The sequence below is a fragment of the Engraulis encrasicolus genome, chromosome 4 (assembly GCF_034702125.1).
Source record: "Engraulis encrasicolus isolate BLACKSEA-1 chromosome 4, IST_EnEncr_1.0, whole genome shotgun sequence".
NCBI classification, from domain to species: Eukaryota; Metazoa; Chordata; class Actinopteri; order Clupeiformes; family Engraulidae; genus Engraulis; species Engraulis encrasicolus.
Window position 1 is genome coordinate 3,130,001 of NC_085860.1, and position 22,500 is coordinate 3,152,500.

At 46.3% G+C, this 22,500-nt stretch overlaps 1 protein-coding gene across 1 annotated transcript in view; it reads right to left on the reverse strand.

Moving 5' to 3' along the window:
* Positions 1–22,500, reverse strand: part of otogl (otogelin-like) — a 97,123-nt gene that overhangs the window by 15,060 nt on the left and 59,563 nt on the right. Inside the window, exons 32-51 of the mRNA XM_063196331.1 lie at positions 22,071–22,256; positions 21,033–21,314; positions 18,899–19,016; positions 17,702–17,781; positions 16,333–16,826; positions 15,729–15,878; positions 14,583–14,760; positions 13,119–13,261; positions 12,809–12,832; positions 12,506–12,598; positions 11,925–12,114; positions 9,626–9,843; positions 7,506–7,647; positions 5,644–5,829; positions 3,844–4,056; positions 3,298–3,402; positions 3,003–3,110; positions 1,342–1,443; positions 724–828; positions 268–308 (exon numbers count right to left, since the gene is read on the reverse strand). Of these exons, the coding sequence (XP_063052401.1) occupies positions 268–308; positions 724–828; positions 1,342–1,443; positions 3,003–3,110; positions 3,298–3,402; positions 3,844–4,056; positions 5,644–5,829; positions 7,506–7,647; positions 9,626–9,843; positions 11,925–12,114; positions 12,506–12,598; positions 12,809–12,832; positions 13,119–13,261; positions 14,583–14,760; positions 15,729–15,878; positions 16,333–16,826; positions 17,702–17,781; positions 18,899–19,016; positions 21,033–21,314; positions 22,071–22,256 (3,158 nt within the window). The remainder of the gene's footprint in view (positions 1–267; positions 309–723; positions 829–1,341; positions 1,444–3,002; positions 3,111–3,297; positions 3,403–3,843; positions 4,057–5,643; positions 5,830–7,505; positions 7,648–9,625; positions 9,844–11,924; positions 12,115–12,505; positions 12,599–12,808; positions 12,833–13,118; positions 13,262–14,582; positions 14,761–15,728; positions 15,879–16,332; positions 16,827–17,701; positions 17,782–18,898; positions 19,017–21,032; positions 21,315–22,070; positions 22,257–22,500) is intronic.

The following is a 22,500-nucleotide window of genomic DNA, read 5'->3' on the forward strand; positions in this document are numbered from 1 at the left end:
CCCTCAACTCAAGGGTATCTTCAGAAACAGAGACTACCTAATTACACTTCAGAAAGAGAGACTACGACTAGAGAGGCACTTCAACTAATGAGACCTCTCAGCTAGAGAAACGTCTCAGCTACAGCAATCATCGAAAACCCTCAACTAGAGAGACAGGTCAATCTGAGAGGCTCAACAGAGAAAGAGCTGTATAGTACATATGACGACATTTACTCATACATATTGTACTGTATGGACAGAATACACAATATACTGCAATACACTCACCACAGGACAGAATGGCTGTGAGGCATTCATACACTGGCATTCTGTTGGGACATTACAGTAGACATGTTTATTATCTTTATCATTCGCATCACACAATAGATTGAAAGGTATTCACAATGCAAATTCTTTGCATGACTTTGGAAGCTTGAATATTTGTTTGTGTTCGTCTGCCTGTGTGTGCGTGAGTCTGGAAGTGGCAAGTGGTGTGTGTGTGTGTGTGTGTGTGTGTGTGTGTGTGTGTGTGTGTGTGTGTGTGTGTGTGTGTGTGTGTGTGTGTGTGTGTTTGTGTTCGTCTGCCTGTGTGTGCGTGAGTCTGGAAGTGGCAAGTGGTGTGTGTGTGTGTGTGTGTGTGTGTGTGTGTGTGTGTGTGTGTGTGTGTGTGTGTGTGTGTGTGTGTGTGTGTGTGTGTGTGTGTGTGTGTGTGTGTGTGTGTGTGTGTGTGTGTGTGTAGTATACCACAGTGGTATTCAGGGCAGCAGTGTCCCCTGATAGGCTTCCTGACCAGAGACGTCCCCAGTGCACAGGTTATGGTGGGCTCAGGACACACGCTTATGTCACACACTGGATACAGAAGGACACACAGAAGGAGGTATTGTTTTAGCACAGATCTATGTTTTTTTTATCAGATGTGTAAAGAAGCACATTGTGTACACATCATTTACGGTATAAAATAAATGAACTAATAATATCAAACATATAATTCATAACTTATTTTTAGTCTGGAGCATTGACTCGATGCACCATTATGTCATTCAGTTGGGCCGTCGGAAAGCATGTTACTATTTAGAGAGTTTGCACGCTGACTTTATTGGCTTACAAGTGGAAAAATAAATGCCACACTGGACGTTAGAGTTGTCATCTCCCTGAGGAATAAATAAGGGAAACCATATTTGCGCGGGGGGTCTAGGGGTCCTCAGTCATAAAATGTTGTGTTTCTTAGATGCATTTTACTGCATTTTAACAAAATTGTGTTCCCTTTCAGCTCAATGCGGAACCGTACTTTTGTTTCTAAATACAGGATGATTCTGTATTTCAAGGGCCGGTTGGCAACCCTGCTGGGTGTACTCTACTTACCACATTGGTATTGAGGGCAGCAGTGGTTTGTTGTGTTCATGTCCACAGCTAGAATCTCTCCGGTCATACAGGTTGGGACCGAGTCAATGCAGGACTCACAGACTACACAATAAAACAGATACACACACATGCACCGTGAAATTTACCATATTTGTACTAATCAGGGCCACAGACAGCTTGGCCTTGTCCCGGGACAAAATCATCTGAAAGGGCCGCCCTCTCAAAGCATACAAAGTAATGGCCCTATTCTAGGCCTCACCTCTCTCTGGACATGGGGGATCTGACCCCCCTTTTCGGCGGACTTGATTATAATAGTTTAGTAGCGCATAGTATAGTACACAGTTCATATAATAGTTGTACAATATAGTATGTGACAGTAAGATTGTACATGTGCTAAAATGATAGCCTGTAAAGTCATTTTATTTATGTAGCACTTTCAAAGTCTTTATATGCCACTCTGTGGCACAATTCGGGTTAACAAGACTAGGCCCTATCAAAAGGAGTGGGGAAATACAGTTTGCAAGTAAATGCACTCTCTGATGACTGGCAGCCACAAAACCACACTGAACTTCGTTATTATGACGTTGTGATTATGTGTGCTGCTTTGAATGCAAATAAAGCCACTTTTCTCACAGGTCATTTTGACACTGTTCACCTGACATGTGTCAATAAAAACAGCAGTTAAGTTGGAAAACGGCTCAGTTCAGCTGATTCACTGTTGTCCGGCAGAATATTTGCAGACTCACCATACTGCACTTACAAACTACCCACATATAGCGTTGCTAGATTTGGCAGTTTACCTCCCAATCGACTGCTTGGGATGAACATCTGCGGGTAAAAAGGCCATTTGGGCGGGTCTCTCTGCAGATTTATGCCCAAACAGATCAATAGGACTTAGTTCAAATTGGGCGGGTTTTAGTGCTTCCAGGCAGGTTTTGAGTCATTTTTGGGCAGGACATCAGTCTCATCTGGCAACTCTCCCCACATACAGTGCGTATTTCTATGGATGAGCTCTGAAGTGCTTGGTCTCCTATTTAAAAAGTCCCTGACTAGTTTCTGAGACGGTGTTAGTGCTATTGTGTTTTTACTAGTTAAGCTAATGTATGAAGGTATGTAATGCAGTGGTTTCCAAACTTTTTCTGCCAGGACCCCCTTTTGAACTCAATAATATCTTTACAACCCCTTCCCCATTCAAAACGCCAAATACTTTTTGTCCATTAATGTTGTTTCATTTTAAATCACAATTTCTAAAAAAAAAACATACATTTCTTAGTCATAGAAATTAATACTTTTACTAACCTATTTATGGAATTTGCGGTGCTGTTAACCTTTTTATGAAAAGTTCCTTCTGTCTGCGACTCCCCTGCAGTACCTCCGCGGCCCCTTAGGGGTCCCAACCCCCAGTTTGGGAACCACTGGTGTAATGCCAGTAAAACGGGGGCATACGTGGTGTAATGATTAGTGTGTTGGATTGTAGAGCACAGGGTTGCAGGTTCATTCCCCATCTCACACCATGGCTGATGTGCCCTTGAGTTAGGCACCTAAGTCCTAATTGCTCCAAGGACTGTAACCAATACTCTATAATATCTGTGAGTTGCTTTGGATGAAAGCGTCATCTAAGTGTAATGAAATGTAATAATAATGTAAAAGGATGCGTGTACCGCAGAGGAAGCTGTAGCAGCAGCTGCGCTCCTGTCGCACCTCCACCAGGAACTGATCCTCTCGACACTCAGGGGTCGGAACACTGGGACATAATTCAGGGTCGCACTCTGGAACACACACACACACACACACACACACACACACACACACACACACACACACACACACACACACACACACACACACACACACACACACACACACACACACACACACGATGTGTACATTTTACGGCATTATGTTATGTACTGTGTGTGAGTGAGTGAGTGAGTGAGTAAGTGAGTGTGAACATACCACAGCGATAGTCTGGGCAGCAGGAGAGGTCACTGTAGCCGGCCTGCAGCTTGTAGCCGTGATCACATCTGGGCACATGACCCACACACTGAGTCATATTGCACTCTGGGTGACAAACACACACGCACACACACACACACACACACACACACACACACACACACACACACACACACAGCCACGCACACACACACACACACACACACACACACGTTTATATCATACATTATTATACTTAGGCATACATTACATATTTAAGCTCTCTCTCTCCCTGTGTGTGTGTGCGTGTGTGTGTGTCTCTCTCTGTATATCATGTGCATTACCACAGATCTTCCCAGCCTCTCACAGTTTCTGTGTGTGTGTGTGTGTGTGTGTGTGTGTGTGTGTGTGTGTGTGTGTGTGTGTGTGTGTGCGTGTGTGTGCGTGTGTGTGTGTGTGTGTGTGTGTGTGTGTGTGTGTGTGTGTGTGTGTGTGTGTGTGTGTGTGTGTGTGTGTGTGTGTGTGTGCGTGTGTATATGTGCATATGTGCATTACTATGTGCATTACCACAGATCTTCTTGGGGCAGCATGCTCCCTCCTCCAGCACGTCCACCACGGCCTCCCCCAGCCTCTCACAGAGGGGCGCTGGGCTCTCCTCGCACTCCGGCTCCACAGACACCACGCTGCCGTTCTCCAGGCAGCGGAACATGCAGCAGCCGCGCAGGGAGCCGTTCCACTCCTCGCCCACCGCACGCGGAGCGCCATCGTTATCCGTACACGCTGAGGAACAGTGTTGGGAATTAGCATGTTACAAAAGTAATGAATTACTGTAGTGCATTACTTGATGCTGCAATGCAGTAATGTACGGCATTACAGACAGGAAAAGCTGTAATATATACTACGTAGTTACAATGCTAGTTACTTACGTTACAATACATTTTACTGTAGTAAACTTTGATGAAAAGAACAAATCAGTGGTGTAGTCTACTTTTTTATGGTGGGTATACTGTATATTTGAGCATTTTTTGAAGTGGGTATACTGTATATATTTGTGCTATTCAAAACAATGGATCAATACATTTTAAGTGGGTATACTGAAATCCCTGAAATTTAGAAGTGGGTATACTCCGTATACCCGCGTTCTACGTAGACTACACCACTGGATCAAATTTGGCAATAGGCAGCCCAGTTTCAATGAGCAGCATACTTGCAGTACCTTTTTCCTGCACAGTGTACCTTTAAGTCATTTTGCAACACATTTTAAAACAGATATTTTACAAAAAGGGACATTTTTAAAACCGTACTTTAATGAGACATCTAAAACTTTATTTAGGTGTAAACAAGAGGCCAAACTGATGGTTTAAAAAAAATATATCCACATACATATAAACACCTTCACAGTCAGGCAAACGGACGCATGCACGCACACACACAGAGACACACACACAGGTAAATTATCCTCCTCATCATCATTGCTATCATGTTTACCAAAAACGTTAAAGGGGTGCACCCACGTGAATAAACACATACGCACACACTCAGATTATCCGCACATGCTGACCCACACAAAATATGCGCTATACACACAAAACATGCGCAAAGCAAGAGATACGTAAACACATATACACACAAAACATGTACAAAGCAAGAGATACGTAAACACATATACACACAAAACATGTACAAAGCAAGAGATAAACACATGTGCACACACGGGGGTTGAACTCAATCATATAGTGTTGTGTTTGCTCATGCAGATAACGAACGCCTTTCAAATGAGACCATAATTATGATCAGGATAATATTATGTAGCAAGGCTGTAAATAACATAGCATTATCCCCTTCTGGATAAACATCTTATTCAAGTCGCTAAGTGTAGAGCAGCCTTCCTCTTACATGGACATAAACAAACACATTCACTGGCACAGAAAATTATGGTGGAGAAGAGTGCTACTCTCAGACACTTGCAGACACACAAACAGACACACGAGCACACCCGTGCGCGCACACACACACACACACACACACACACACACACACACACACACACACACACACACACACACACACACACACACACACACACACACACACACACACACACACACACACACACACACACACACAGGCATACACACTCATGCACGCAAACACACAAGCGCACAAGCTTACTATAGTGATCCTCGGTGACACAGAAATCGAGCTCTGTGCAGTGAACTGTAGAACAGTGTTACATTTGCATACAGTATGCAAATACACACACACACGCACACACACACACACACACACACACACACACACACACACACACACACACACACACACACACACACGCACACACACACACACACACAGACCATCTCTTACCGCAGCGCTCCTCGGTGACACAGAAAGCGGAGTCGGCCCGGTGCAGGATGGTGGCGCTCTTGCAGACGCACTCCTCGCGGATGGAGGAGCAGGTGCTCTCCTCGTAGTAGTCGCGGTTCAGACAGGTGCGCGTCTGACACGTGTTCACGCACGGCTGGTACTCCTTACCCGCCGGGCACTTCAGGGCTGTCACATACACACACAGATGTACGTAGATCATGATAACATACTGCACACATATCGCCACATGCACACGTAAAGACATGCATGCACGGACACACACAGACAGACATACCATACTTACATACACACACACACACTAATGCACACACAAACAAACACACACACACACACACACACACGCACACACACACACACACACACACACACACACACACACACACACACACACACACACACACACACACACACACACACACACACACACACACAGAAGAAACACATACACCATATACTATATAAAGCATGAAATTGGGGGCACTGGTGCCAGGTGGCTAAGGTGCCAAAACTATAGACCAGCATAATGATGCCTGCCTGGGGTCACTTCCAGAGCCCTCCTCCTGACTTCTTTTCAATTTCTGTAAAAGTTGCAGTAGTTTCATTTTTATTGCTTTTTTTGCTACAAAACTGTGGCAAGGTTATTTTGAGAGAGAGAGAGAGAGAGAGAGAGAGAGAGAGAGAGAGAGAGAGAGAGAGAGAGAGAGAGAGAGAGAGAGAGAGAAAGTGTGTGTGTGTGTTTTTTGTGTGTGTGTTGCATCTCCCTCCTTTCGACTGTAGGAAATGGACTAGCTAGGCCAACAGTCAGAAAGCAATCTTCCTGAATCACAGAATGGTTTCCGTCCAAACCGAGGCACTATGGATATGAGCTTTGTAGCACATCAGCTGCAAGAAAAGTGCCGGGAACACAATCATAGACATGGCCGTCATAGACATCAGCAACCTCATCAACTGCCAAGCTCTATGGCAGTTCCTGTCAAAAATTGGCTGCCCTGATAAATACGAGTCCTGTGGTTGCTTCATGACAACATGTCTGCCACTGTATTGACCGGCTTTGGAGATGAAACAGATCCCTTTGACGTTGCCCGCTGGAGTTAAACAGGAATGTGTTATTGCGCCATCACTGTTCTCCACCTTCATTGCCGGCATCCTTCATCTTACAGGGAATCCGCTGCCACAGGGAGTGGAAATTATGCACAGGAATTATGAACTTCTTAATATCAACAGATTCAGGGCTAAATGTCAAATCACCATTGCATACAGGGCAACATCAAGGATAAGGGCAACATCAGGGATCAGGAAGTGCCATATACCCCTTAACACCTGGGAGGCTACTGCAAAGAATAGGCCAGCCTGGAGACGAGCTGGTCGAGAGAGGGTTGCACAATTTAACAGTGACCTTCACAGTGCTGCAGAACAAAAGTGCAACCGGAAGGTCATCGCCGCCAATAAGGCTCCACCAAATCCCACAACCACCCCTGTCCATACATGCCCTAATTGCCCTAAAGTGTGTGGCACCAGGATTGGTATCTTTGCCCACCTGAAGACCCATAAGGACCAAGAAGGACAGACATACTCGAATACGAGTGTCGGCTGATGATGGTGTGTGTGTGTATGCGTGTGCATGAGTGAGTGAGTGAGTGAGTGAGTGAGTGAGTGAGTGAGTGAGTGAGTGAGTGAGTGAGTGAGTGAGTGTGTGTGTGTGTGTGTGTGTGTGTGTGTGTGTGTGTGTGTGTGTGCGTGCGTGCGTGCGTGCGTGCGTGCGTGCGTGCGTGCGTGCGTGCGTGCGTGCGTGCGTGCGTGCGTGCGTGCGTGTGTGTGTGTGTGTACAGTCCAATGCTTACGGCAAAAGTTGTTCTTCCTCCAGTTGATGCAGATCTGGTGTGTGTAGCAGATGGCTACGTACGCGGCAAGGAAGTCACACTCATGGTCCTTATAGTGCAGATCACCAGCGAAGATCTTATCACAGAACTGGTCTGGAGAAACCTGGAACACACACACGCAGGCACACACGCACGCACGCACGCGCACACGCGCACACACACAAACATTTAACGTTTACAAAAGCAAAAATGTCATGAGATCAGAACACATACATCGCTAATACGCAAATCTCCACACCACAAGATGTTCTACACAGTACTGAAGTGAAAGTGAAAGCCCACCTGAGAAATTCCAACTCCCATTGTCATTGTCACACAGCACTCCACAGCACACAAGTACACAACAAAATTGCATTTATGCCTCACCCGTACAAGGGGGCATGCCCCAATGGCGCCCCAAGGGAGCAGTGTGGCAGAACAGTACCGTGCTCAGGGTATCTCAGTCATGGAGGAGGATGGTGGAGAGCACTAGTTAATTACTCCCCATACCAACCTGACGGCTCGGGAGTCGAACAATCTTCAATCGGCAATCTTTGCGCTACAAGTCTGACGCCCTAACCGCTTACCTATGACTCTAACTGTGTGTGAAATGTATGTATGAAAACGCTTCCGTAAACATGTTATGCAACATACCCGACTCCCATACACACTTACCCTATGGCCACTATACTTTCACAAGAACAGAGACTTTATTATATTGGAGGAGACAGAGTGTTACAGGAAACGTCCTAAACTGAATTGCAAGGGGACACTACTTTTACCCTAACAGATGGTATAAAGTAGCAAATCAACTACCAATGTCAGTAATGCATGCATAACATTATCTGAGCTTCATGAATCAAAATCTTTTTTTTCTGTTTTTCTCGTTTCAAACTGGAGAGAAGGAGGTTAATGGCGTTCAAGGTGATCGAGTCCGATGAAATAAGAACGGAAATAAACTATTTCACGCCGCACCACAAGTCCTTTGCCTTCCACTCGCCATTATTTCCTCAGAATGGGTCACCTTGCTGGCCGCTATCCCTTACGTAGCAGTGAATATTAGGTTTGAAAACAAGATTGAATGTGTGTGTAAACAAAGATCGAATATGTGTGTAGAAGGCATTGCGAAATCTTTGTTTGTGTGCGTGTGTGTGTGTGTGTGTGGTTGTGTGTATATGTGTGTGTGTGTGTGTGTGTGTGTGTGTGTGTGTGTGTGTGTGTGTGTGTGTGTGTGTGTGTGTGTGTGTGTGTGTGTGTGTGTGTGTGTGTGTGTGTGTGTGTGTGTGTGTCTGTATGATGATATACACTTATACCTCAGGTATAATAAATCAGGAGCAGCAACAGTGTGTCAATCTTTTTCTTTCTTTTATGATGACACTTAATCCAGCAGATTTTTATTTGGATGTGTGTGCACTCTAAACTCTAGTAAGGGTCTGCTGGGGCATGGTGAAGCACTTGGAGCAGTTGTGTGTGCGTGTGTGCATGCGTGTCTCCATTACTTTATGATGTGAAGCAACTTACGTAAAGCGCTTGGAGATGTGTGTGTGTGTCCACTATCTTATGATGGTCCTGTAATGTGAGAACGGTATTTGTTGCTGCATGGCGAAGCACTTGGAGTAGCAGGTGTGTGTGTGTGTGTGTGTGTGTGTGTGTGTGTGTGTGTGTGTGTGTGTGTGTGTGTGTGTGTGTGTGTGTGTGTGTGTGTGTGTGTGTGTGTGTGTGTGTGTGTGTGTGTGTGTGTGCGTGCGTGTATACATGCATAAGTGCTTGAGTGTGTGTGTGTGTGTGTGTGTGTGTGTGTGTGTGTGTGTCTGTGTGTGTGTGTGTGTGTGTGTGTGTGTGTGTGTGTGTGTGTGTGTGTGTGTGTGTGTGTGTGTGTGTGTGTGTGTGTGTGTGTGCACGCGTGTGTGCCTCCACTACCTTATGGTGACATTGTGAGAAGGGCCTCTGCTGGAGCATGGTGAAGCACTTGAAGCAGCAGGTGTGTGTGTGTGTGTGTGTGTGTGTGTGTGTGTGTGTGTGTGTGTGTGTGTGTGTGTGTGTGTGTGTGTGTGTGTGTGTGTGTGTGTGTGTGTGTGTGTGTGTGTGTGTGCCTCCACTACCTTATGGTGACACTGTGGGAAGGGCCTCTGCTGGAGCATGGTGAAGCACTTGGAGCAGTTGCCGGTGGTGCAGTTGTCTCCTACGCGGCGGAAGTAGTCGGTCTCGTCCGAGGTGGCCACCATCCAGCTCTGCAGGAAGGTGGGGATGTCCTCCACCTCGCGCACCACCGTGCCGTTAGGCAGACGCAGGTCGTCAGCCGGGTTACCGTCACAGCAGCCTGCACACACACACACACACACATCAGGGCTTTTTCTGAATGGGGAAATAGGGGCGCTCCACCCTCATACCTCCGCGGGTGCACCCTCATAAGTTTACTTCTTTTTTTTTTATATATAAATTACTTTTTTGACCGCCCCTAGTAAATTCCCCCCTTCACCCCCCGCAATCTGCCATGATGCTCCCTCATGCCAAAAATTCCTAGAAAAAGCCCTGCACATTCAGTATGAATAGTATACATACTAACGTTCATGCCAGGGATAGACATTGCCACCTGCCGACCGTCCAAAAATGGGTAAAACTTGGCCGTGGCTAGTAAAGATTTTAGTCTCGCTAGCCACCTTGGCAGGTAACTTATCCTTGGGTATGACAGATCTCAGTATATCCTGACTGTTGTTGCACCTTGTGTTCTATTTAGGTTCACAATCATTCAGATTCAGATTCTATTTGTCTGATAGAGTATACTGTAGGTAGTTTCATTTAACACACTATTTTCATAGCACTGAGTCACTTCATTTTCATAACTTAGATGTATCATGGTAAGAAAATATGTCTATAAACTACTGACAACAAAACTGAGGCTAGTAGATAGGCTGAATGGCTAGTGACTCTGGAAACCACTACATGGACGGTGAGCAAAATGATTCATGTCAAGCCCTGGTCCACGCATACATACACATACTGGCCCTCATTTATCAAAGCAGCGTACGACGAGAATCGCACCTACGTCCTACGTACGTTCTTTTTCTACGACCAGTTGGCATTTATTAAATCTCATCGTAAGTGCAGGAAAGATGAAATCCTCCGACTGCTCTCAGACGGTGTACGCCGTTTTCAAGTTGGGCTTGAGATGACTATGATCACCAACTTGAGCAGCAGTTGTAGCGCAACAACTCATTATCATAAATATGTGACCTACATACTGGTATTTACAAAATGTTTTTACATTGTATATTTTGGCTATAAGCCAACTTCTAGGCTACCTGTTTGAATTGGTGCACCCTTCCTGGGAGCGCTGCGTTAATTTGGCATAGGTCAACAACTGCAAGAGACTTCTAATTTGTGATGTGTGAATAATTGTGCAATATACAGCCGCGTATTGGAATGTGCCTTCAGTCGTGGAATCAATGGATCGACGTCCCTTCTTTTTAACAGCTGGGAGTTCAGGCACAATCAATACATACGGTAATAATTTCCCGAGTTTCGCCATTACGCACGACTATCCGAATACACAGCTGACACGTGTGTGTCTGATAACACTTTATAGTCGTCCATTTAGGTGGCAAAAGGGCTATTCCCCTCGAACGACTGGAGCGCAGGAGAGAAGCAGGGCGCACGTGAGCGCGAGAGGACAGTGAAATGGACATGTAAAACTCTCCTTCCACAACAAATAGCTTGGGCACTGTTTGTTTGCCAGTATCACGTAGGAACCCTTTCTCGACCTTGTTTACAAAAATGTTTATCATCATATAAAAAAACATGATATAATATAATAATATAGGCCTAGATATAAAAAATATCTTCATTATGTCTACTGTAGTCAATCAAGTATTTGGAAATCAATCTCTACCCCTTACATATTGAGAAACACTGTTGACTACAGCTGTTGATTAATTCCACGTGTTATTTTGTTGTCTATACCTCGCGTAAAACCTAATTTCAAGATGTCAATCAACCAGAAACGTGGATGTTTTAGCCGGTTTGCATCTCTCCATGTCACAAACTCAGGGGTGTGATCTCCTTCCCGCCGTTTTAGAGAAGGTGTGATTATTCTAATTACGATGGTTTTCAGACGCTGGATTTATCAACAGCCGCTCGCTCTTACGATGGGATTGGAGAGGTACACATGTTTAGTAAATCTCACGTGAGCTTCGTCGTACGACGAGATCTGCGCTCATTCATGCAATGGTTTCTACGCAAGTTTGATAAATGAGGGCCACTGTGAGCATGCACAAATGAATACACGGATACGTTTTCATTAAACTTAACGACTAAAATTACTATGCCCACGCTTGCACACACACACACACACACACACACACACACACACACACACACACACACACACACTTGTCCACTCACCACAGAGGCCTCGTGTGGCCGTGGTGGTGTTGAGTGGGGCGGTGTACTGCAGCACCATGATGCCGGTGCTGTGGTACCACTGAATGCTGACGCCCCCTGGTGTCTGGATGACGTACATGGTGCCCGTGTCGTCGATGTGCAGACTGTGTCTGCTGAAGGGCAGCCTGGCTGTCCTCTGGTTCACCGACACCTTGGTTGAGTTGTAGTATGTGCACAGGCGAGCGCGCGCGCACACACACACACACACACACACACACACACACACACACACACACACACACACACACACACACAAATACACACACACATATATATACACTCACACACATACACACGCCAATGTGCGCGCACGCACACACACACACACACACACACACACACACACACACACACACACACACACACACACACACGCACTGTCAGTTACTTTTCTGTTTTCTTTCTGTGTACAGGATTTCTGTTAACACGATGGACAGGATGAGTGTGTGCGTGTGCGTGTGCGTGTGCGTGTGTGTGTGTGTGTGTGTGGTTGTACAAGAGAAGTGCATTAAGATTTGATAGTCTAGTGGGAGTTTGCGCACCTTTCTATCCAGTCGGTTGATCATGATCCTGTAGGAGTGAGTGGTGATGTTGAGCTTCTTAAAACACAGGCCGGACGTACCGCCCGTGGGAGACTGAGAGGAGAGGTGGGGTGTGTGTGTGTGACAAGACAAACAAAGAAGTAGACTGTCAGTCAAGAAGACTGTTCACCTTTTCAAGACCCTATCTCTCTATCTCTCTCTGTGAACTCCACGAGACACATAGAAAAGATTTTTTTACATTCCACTTGTCTTTTTAAATTCTCTCTGTTAGGAGTGTGTATAATGGGAATCTTGTTGTCTTACCGGTCGCCTGATGTAGTTCACACTCTGGAAGCACAGGGAAAAAAAACCATTAATCACTAATGCAATTGCTGCTAAAATTAGCCTTTCCTAATACCATTTAATATTTATGTTTGTGTATTGTGCAGGGGAAAACAGTTTTTCGCTCAGCCATGTGCATCCGAGTGTCAGTCATTTTTGATGGCGTTTTATTATTCAAAGTCATGAAGAGTTCATTGGTATTCATAGTGACAGAGATACATGTGTCAGACAGATGAAATAGAGTGAGTGTTGGGTATGTGTGATGCATGTCATGTGAGTGTGTGTAGCGTACCACGCTGGTCGGACATTTCTCAATGTGACCCACTATCTTCTCTCGGGGCAGATGGACCAGGATGTAGGACCCATTATCGTACATGGCCACATTATTGCCATCAAACGTGATGACACGGAGATCAGAGATTATAGAGCAGCGACCTGTGAAAGAGAGAGAGAGAGAGAGAGAGAGAGTGTGACAGATAGAGAGAGAAAGAGAGAGAGAGAGAGAGAGAGAGAGAGAGAGAGAGAGAGACAGAGAGAGAGAGAGAGAGAGAGAGAGAGAGAGAGAGAGAGAGAGAGAGTGACAGAGAGAGAGAGAGAGAGAGAGAGAGAGAGAGAGAGAGAGAGAGAGAGAGAGAGAGAGAGACTTATGCACAAATAAAGAGCATGTCTTCCCAAGTACAGTACATGACATGATGTTGGCATGACAATATGAGGTTTGACATGACATTGACACAGCGTTGACACCATGTTGAGGTCAATGTTACGCTGACTGAATTGCTTGGAGGACTGTGCTGTACTTTATTGTGATGTGGCGATGTACATTTTGACATAGTAATACATGATGTGATGTTGACATTGTTTGATATGATAATGTCATGCCATCAAGATGACAATTTGAGATTGACATGATATGACATGACGTAATAAGACAGGACAAATAACATGATACATGTTTGCACAGGTCAATGTGAATGTGTGAACATGAATGCTATTTACGTAGCAGCTCTATTGTCCCTGTGAGTCCATTTTGAGTATGTGTGTGTGTGTGTGTGTGTGTGTGTGTGTGTGTGTGTGTGTGTGTGTGTGTGTGTGTGTGTGTGTGTGTGTGTGTGTGTGTGTGTGTGTGTGTCTGCTCTAGTCTTATATGGGCAGCTCCACTGCAGGCAGGAAGGGTCTGTGTAGGTCTTGATGGTTGTGCATGTGTGGCGTGGGTGTGTAGATGCGTTCGTGCGTGCGTGGCGTGGGTGTGTGGACGTGTGGGTGCTTGCATGCGTCTATACCGTGACCAGCAGGGGTCTGTGTTGGTCTTGATGGGCGTGCGTGCATGTATGTGTGTGTGTGTGTGTGTGTGTGTGTGTGTGTGTGTGTGTGTGTGTGTGTGTGTGCGTGCGTGTGTGTATGTGTGGGTGTGTGGATGCGTGCGTGCGTCTATACTGCGGGCAGCAGGGGTCTGTGTTGGTCTTGATGGGTGTGCGTACGTGGCGTGGGTGTGTGGATGCGTGTGTGCGTGCAGGGCATGCGTGCGGGGTGTGCAGCAGGGGTCTGTGTTAGACTTGATGGGTGTGCGTACGTGGCGTGTGTGTGTGGATGCGTGTGTGCGTGCAGGGCGTGCTTGCGTGCGTCCATATCTTACATGGGCACCTCCACTGTTGACAGCAGGGGTCTGTGTTGGTCTTGATGGGCGTGCGTGCGTGGCGTGTGCGTGTGTGTGTGTGTGCGTGTGTGTGTGCGGGGCGTGCGTGCGTCCTTATCTTACATGGGCACCTCCACTGCGGGCAGCAGGGGTCTGTGTTGATCTTGATGGGCGTGCCCAGCAGGTTGCAGTAGGGCTGGCTGACGTTGTTCCTGCAGTGCTGGGAGGCGTTATGGAGCATCAGCTGCCCATTGAAGCAGATGTACTCACTACACTCGTCCACACGCACGGAGAACGGTGGCTGCAGAGGGACAAAATACATACACAAGCAAATACAAAAGCCAGCGTGTTTGTGTGTTTTTATGTATGTGTAGATACAGAGCATCTACTACACACACCATTTCCCTTTCAGCTTCTGCTCAATTATGCTACCCGGCAGCAGGACTTTAAAAACACCTCTCTTTCAAGCACGCACACACACACACACACACACACACACACACACACACACACACACACACACACACACACACACACACACACACACACACACACACACACACACACACACACACACACACACACACACACTGGAGACTGTAGATAAGAGGGTCAAAATGTACAGACAAATGAGCTTTTTTTCTAAAAATTCATAAAAACACAATCTCACCCCCACTACACCAACATGTAATGAAAATAGACTACATGTCATAATATATGTGACCAGTAACAAAATATGAAACGTGAAAACCAGGTAGTGGAAGTAAGTGTGAAGTGACGCATTTATTGTGAAACAAGTTGTAAATGTCAAGGCACTTGGTGTGTGAAAAAGGAGAACAGTTTTTTCTATCGTGGGCTCATACATTGTTTCAAGTCCTTTTTTGATAATGTTGTGACCTTTCAAAGTGTCCTGGCCTGGAATTGTCTTCCTAATTCTAACTAGACTTAACATAAAATCCAGGATTTAGTGTCCTACCTGTATGACTTGAGAATTTACTTTTGACCAAGCTGTGTTCTCAGATAGACTCTCACAGAGAGGGAGAGAGAGAGAGAGAGAGAGAGAGAGAGAGAGAGAGAGAGAGAGAGAGAGAGAGAGAGAGAGAGAGAGAGAGATACAGAGACAGAGACAGAGACAGAGAGACTGTGTGTGTTTGTGTGTGTGTGTGTGCGCGTGTGTGTGTGTGTGTGTGTGTGTGTGTGTGTGTGTGTGTGTGTGTGTGTGTGTGTGTGTGTGTGTGTGTGTGTGTGTGTGTGTGTGTGTTTTCTTACTGTACAAGGTCCCATGGGAAGTAGAAACGGAGAAACTGTCGTTTCCGTGGTAACAGGCATGGTGGTGATTGGAGGAGGCGTGGAGGTGGGAGTGGTCACTGGCTCCGTGGTTGGCTGGGTAGGCGAGGGCACAGTGGTTGGAACAGTGGCCTGAAAAGAAATCATAAAGGGCTGCACACTTGCAGTCTGAACAAATACAGTCTGAACAAAACCCATATCGCAATAGTTCCTGAAACGATATCTCTTCAAATTGAAAGCCCCCTAGAAATGGAAGCCAATTTAATTCAAGCATTTCCAATGGCTTGTTGGAACTTGTGGGTTCAAGGCAAACATGCATTAGTTCTGTCACTGGCCTAGATAGTACGTAGCTTAATCAGAGGAGTAGTTGTCTGGTTGTCTAGCATAGAAAGGCATTTCATAGCTCTGGGTTAAGCCCCTGCTCTTTTTGAACTTGACAAATGCGGCATCTGGGCTCAGAATAACTGAAGCTAGCTAGACTACAGCACATGGGTAAACCCTCTTAAATGTGAGTTTATTAGGACAACGTTTCGGACATGTTGTCCTTCATCAAAGTGCAACGGTGCTTTGTCGGAACAGTAGTCACCTCAGTGGTGGTGGTCTCCACCGCTTCCGTGGTGCTCTCCGTGGTTGTCGTGGGAACAGTAGTAGTGGTAGGCTCCTGTGTGGTGGTCTGCACTGTGGTGATGGCAGGTGTAGTTGGTGTCTCCGTGGTAGTGAAAGGTGCAATTGTCGTGGGCAGTGGTGTGGTTGTGGTTTCAGCAGAGGTGCCGAGGCTGGTGGTAGGTGGTAGTGTGGTGGTGTGGGTGGTGGTGATTTGGGTGGTGGCGATTGGAGTGGTGGTGGGTGTGTCTGGCGGTGGACTGGTGGTTGGTGGAGTAGAAGTGGAGGTGCGGGCTGAGGTCACGGGCTCTGCCCTGGGCGTAGTGCCTGTTTCTGGGGGAGTGGTGGTGGTCGGCCTCCTGGTGGTGGATGGAGGGCGGGTGGTGGTTGTGGTGGTTGAGGTGGTGGGGGCAGCAGTGGTGCGGTTAGACCTTGTCACAAACATGTAGGGTGTAGGAGTAGAGGGCAAAGAGGTACCTTAAAAACACACACACACACACACACACACACACAGAAAGAGAGGAGTGACAGGGGGGACTTCATACAGTCAACAAGCCAATTCCACTCACACAGCAGTTATGTTTCACACTGATCCAGTTCTAACAGAGAGTTTGCTGAAGTGACCTTGGTCTGACCATGTTATGGTGGTAAATTGATCTAATGTCTGTCCTGATGTGGCCAAGCTACCCCGGGGGTAAATGTACCATCCATGGGTGTGGTCATCATGTGAGGCAAACGGAGTACCTAAGTCTCTACTACTTCCGGTCAACTCATTGGGCCTGTGAAGTCAAAAAATGTGACTTGGCTCAAATGTACTGATCAGACCTATTTTCTGACCCGCCTCGCCTTTCCCCCTATATCAGACACATGCTGTACCTCAGAATTAATGAATGTACCATCCATGGTGTGGTTGTCCACTTCACTTGGAAAGTGATACAGTGAGTTGTGTGCGTGCAAAAAATATGTAATTATTTGGACTACAAAAGAGAAGTCGCATGTCTGGCGTGCAGCCACTTTGTCCGTGGGGCAGCGGTAGGGCTGGCTGCATGCCTTCAGCCTCAGTTCACATCGAATACGTGAGGTGCACGTTGTAGTTTATTTCCTAGTCTCGCACAAAAACTGAAATGATGTTTCTTTCCTGCCGAAACGGAATCAGGATTTAGCTTGACTCGCCCTGTTCACTACCATTCAATTTCTTTGCGAGTTAAGGCCCCATGGACTGGAAGAAAAAGGGTGTGACTTAGGTCCACCCTTATTTAGACCCGATATTGGATAGTGATAATGGAACGTGGATGAGAACAATGATGGAGGTGACAATGATGACAGTGGTGAGGATGATGGTGATGACTCACAGTCCTCCATGTAGACACAGCGCCTGGTGGCCTCATCCAGCACCATGTTCTTGGGACAGCGTGGAAAGCAGCCCTCCACACTACCATGGAAACACACACATGGGATGGGATGGGATGAGATGACATGAGATGACGTCTGTGTCTGTACGTATCTGTGTGTGTATGTGTGAGTGCTGTGACCAGAGGCGGACATTCCGTTAAGAAAAGCTAGGCAATTGCCTAGGGCCCAGACCGAAATCTGTCCTCCAAAGGGGCTCCAACTCTGACACCAGCAGTGGTAAAAACACACAAAAATAGGCTGGGTCTTAATTTGTCACTTACGTAATCAAAAATATACTGTATCTGAGACTACTGAAACACTAAAACAGCACCAAAACACAGAATTTTATGCCTATACTGTATCATGACGGTATCATGAGGGCCCCATGTTTATATTTCGCCTAGGGCCCCAAAATGGCTAGATCCGCCCCTGGCTGTGACACACACATGGGATGAGATGGCATGGCATGACATGTCTGTGCTGCAGGGAAATAGACACGCAAGGCTGGACTCACAGAAACACGTCAGAGGTGATGCAAACACTCGCAAACACGCAGATGACACATGCAATGTGAGACCCAAAGGACACTGGTGTGTGACCCTAGTGTGTTAAGTAAATAGTGTGTGTATTGGGGGTGTGTGTACTGTGACGTGTAGGCTATATGTGAGTCAAAGGTGGGTGTAAGGTACAGTATATCAAGACAGGGTGTGTGTAATAATGGTGTTTACTCCACAGGTGGTGTGTGTGAATGTGGTGCTTCAGGATCAGTGTACACAATGTGTGCGGTTGAGGGGTGTATGGTATGGCCTACAGCTTTGGGGCTGTGTGTGTGTGTGTGTGTGTGTGTGTGTGTGTGTGTGTGTGTGTGTGTGTGTGTGTGTGTGTGTGTGTGTGTGTGTGTGTGTGTGTGTGTGTGTGTACTGTAGCATCATGTGATGGGTGTGTGTGTTTGTGTGCGTGTGTGCGTGTGTGTGTGTGTGTGTGTGTGTGTGTGTGTGTGTGTGTGTGTGTGTGTGTGTGTGTGTGTGTGTGTGTGCGTGCGCGTGTGTGTGTGTCTGTCTGTCTTTCTGAGTGTGTGTATATGTGTGTGAGTGTGTGTGTGTGTGTGTGTGTGTGTCTGAGTGCGTGATGAGTGTGTGTGTGTGTGTGTTTCTTACGGGGGCAGGAAGAGGCAGCGTGTGGCGTCAGGGTCCCCACATGTCTTGACACACGGGCTGGAGCAGGGCTGGTACTTCCACTCACACATCAACCGGTACGGAATCACCAGGCTGCTCTCTGGAAACACACACACACGCACGCACGCGCACGCACGCACGCACGCACACACACACACACACACACACACACACACACACACACACACACACACACACACACACACACACACACACACACACACACACACACACACACATTGTAAATTACATGGTGGATAATGATTTCATATTATACAGCCATGTGCTTTCAGGCATACGTGTGGCTGTGCAGGCAAGTGTGTGGATGTGTGGCCATTGTGTGTGCTTTTGTCTGCACATGTTTGTGTGTATGTAGTGTATTTCATTTTTCACATTATTTATTTAGTTATTTATTTATTTTAACAAGAACACACACTGCACACATATTACTAACATTTGCATGTAAATGTGACAGATTATAGTCAGTGGCTAATTTGCATCTAAAGTCTCAGGGGCAGGTTGATGTATACTACGTAGTAAAATAATTAACAATGTCCATGTATCAAAGTGATGAAGTGTTACAAATGCCCATGTATAAAAGTGTTTAAATGCATCTATTGGTCTCTATAGAAAGAGGTGGACAAAAATATTCAGCAGTAATGATATACCAGCAAGCATCCCCAAATGATACAGTAGACAAGGAGACAGTATGCGCGCGTGTGTGCATGTGCGCACGCGTGTGTGTGCATGTGTGCGTGCGGGCATGTGTGTGTGCACTGTGCACAGTACAGTATGAGCATTGTGTACAGGTATATCCCTCTGGTTGCGTTACGGTCAAAAATGACCGTTTTGAAACTTCATTCTTAAATAACTTCTATATTTTTCATCATACACAAATAACACTTCATGATATCCTCCAGCTAACCTATTCAAATGGTCAAAATGAAATATAATGAAATTCCTAAAGAATTGTGGAAGATACACCAACTTGTTCCATTCATGGTGTTTCGGTCAAAAATGACCGGACCATTATTTAACATCTTCCAAAGTTATATACAGTTATATTACATTCACTTTACTCTCATATTCTTTTTTGTTAGGCTTTTCAGAATACAAGCATATGTGCCACATTAGTATAGATGTTTACAGTTAGTTGAAAAAAAGAAAAGGTGTTCCAAACTGCCTGAAAGCCTCTGAGAGGCCCTAGACTCCAGAGGGTTAATAAAACGAATTGGTGCAAGATAAGAAAAAAAGCCTACAAATCACTAAAACAAAGCAGAATAACATTTAAATCACCTTGGAAATGTTTGTGTAGGCGGTCAATTTTGACCGTTAACGCCATGAATGTAACCATGTTTCTAACACAACCAGAGGGATATACAGTTTGTGTATGTGTGGCATTATGTGTGTATGCCTGTGTGAGTGTACGATTCTGTATGTGTGTGCAAGTGAATTTGTGTGTATGGGTCTAAGACGTTTTTCTTTTTCTCAGACGTCAGGTGGCGCAATACCTTCAGCGGTGCTACTAGTCAGGTCAAGAGCAATGCAAGTACTTTCTGAGCTCCCGAAAAATCGGGAAATCCCCCCACTTTGTCGGGAAGCAAACAACCATTAGCAAACCAAGGCAGGCGGGTCAAACATGCTGTTTGGGATATGTTAATTGTTATGCTCTTGGTCAGACCAAGTCTCAAAGAGATTTGAAAGTCGATGATAATCAGGCTAGCAATAAATATCCTTCTTAGTCCACTAAAATCAAACAAATAAACAAAATCCATGCAATAGCGGCACTGAATGTCGTTGCACCGCCCTGACATGTGCTAATGCTCACACATTACAGACCCGTACATATTTCTGCACATTGAGTAAAGTGCCTGTCTACTGTATAGACGTGTGTGTTATAACCTCCATTGAGAACCTGCTGCTGTGCATCCGTTTAGACTCTCTCTCACCCTCTCTCTCTCTCTCTCTCTCTCTCTCTCTCTCTCTCTCTCTCTCTCTCTCTCTCTCACCCTCTCTCTCTCTCTCTTTCACCCTCTCTCTCTCTCTCTCTCTCTCTCTTTCTCTCTCTCTTTCTCTCTCTCTCTCTCTATCGTATCTATGTACGTGTGGGTTTTACCCTCCATTGAGAAGCTGCTACTGCTCTTGAAGGCCATGGTGTTGTCGTAACTCTGCGGGCGTGCTGCGGTGTGCGTGAGGGTGAGGAAGGTTCCCTTCTGGGCCAGCAGCTCAAAGGACGACCTCCTGGGCAGCCACAGGCCCTGGTGGTGCAGGAACGACGCCTGCAGCGCAAACTCCGCCCCCGGAGTCCAGTGCTCCAATCGCAGCGCTCGTCCGCCCTCCGTCACGCTCAGGAAGTAGTTGGGCCGCTCGGCCGACTCCAAGGAGACAATTGGGAGACCTTGAAACGCATACACAAACACACACACACATACGCGCACACAAAATATATACACAGTATCGCTAGGCCTTGTGAAGTCCAATGATGACCATGACAGAGGCGGAGGTGGATTTGTGTGTGTAAGCCTGTCTTTATGTGAGTGTTTGTGGATGAGAGAGAGAGAGAGAGAGAGAGAGAGAGACAGAGAGACAGACAGAGAGAGTAAAGCGGCGTACACACACAAAGCTAGCTTTTCGCTTGCTCGCCTACTCGCCACTCTTTCATGGAACGTTCGCTGAAAGTTCCCGCGGCTTTAACTGCCAATGAACAGGCGAGAAGTACCGAACTCTGCATTCCAATTGGTTACTCACTTACTCGCCTCGCTCGAAGATAAAATATTTTCAACTCGGGATCCGCCCACATCGCATCGCTTGTACAGTACTCGCCTACTCGCCTGCGAGTCTTGTTGGAACACATCGACATTCTATTGACTTCATTAGCTGAGATAGCGGGGTATGCGAGAGAGAGAGAGAGAGAGACAGATACAGAGAGAGAGAGAGAGAGAGAGAGAGAGAGAGAGAGAGAGAGAGAGAGAGAGAGAGAGAGAGAGAGAGAGAGAGAGAGAGAGAGAGAGAGAGAGAGAGAGAGAGATACAGAGCGAGTGAGATTCAGAGCGAGAGAGAGAGAGATGAAGAGAGATACAGAGAGAGAGAGAGAGAGAGAGAGAGAGAGAGAAAGAGAGAGAAAGAGAGAGAGAGAGAGATTCAGAGGACTTACGTGAGGCTCGATCCTTGTGCAGTCCATTGGTGATCATGAAGTTGAAGACGGCGGTGTGCTGAGGGTGTGTGTGTAGGCTGGTGCGGAGGAGGGGGAACACCTCCCCGCTGGTCACGTTGGCCCCAAACACACAGTCAGAGTCATTGGCCGCACCGCTCCAGAGCGTGTAGGGTCCCTCCCCAAGCTCTGTGTGGAAACACATGAACACACCAACAGACAGACAGACAGACAGACAGACAGACAGACAGACAGACAGACAGACAGACAGACAGACAGACAGACAGACAGACAGACAGACAGACAGAGCATGCACACAAACACACACACATGCACGCACACATACACACACACAGATATAGGTATGAAAAAGAGAAGTCAAGAGTAACACAAGCTTATTTGTTATTGTTGGCTAAACTATCACTATAAGATT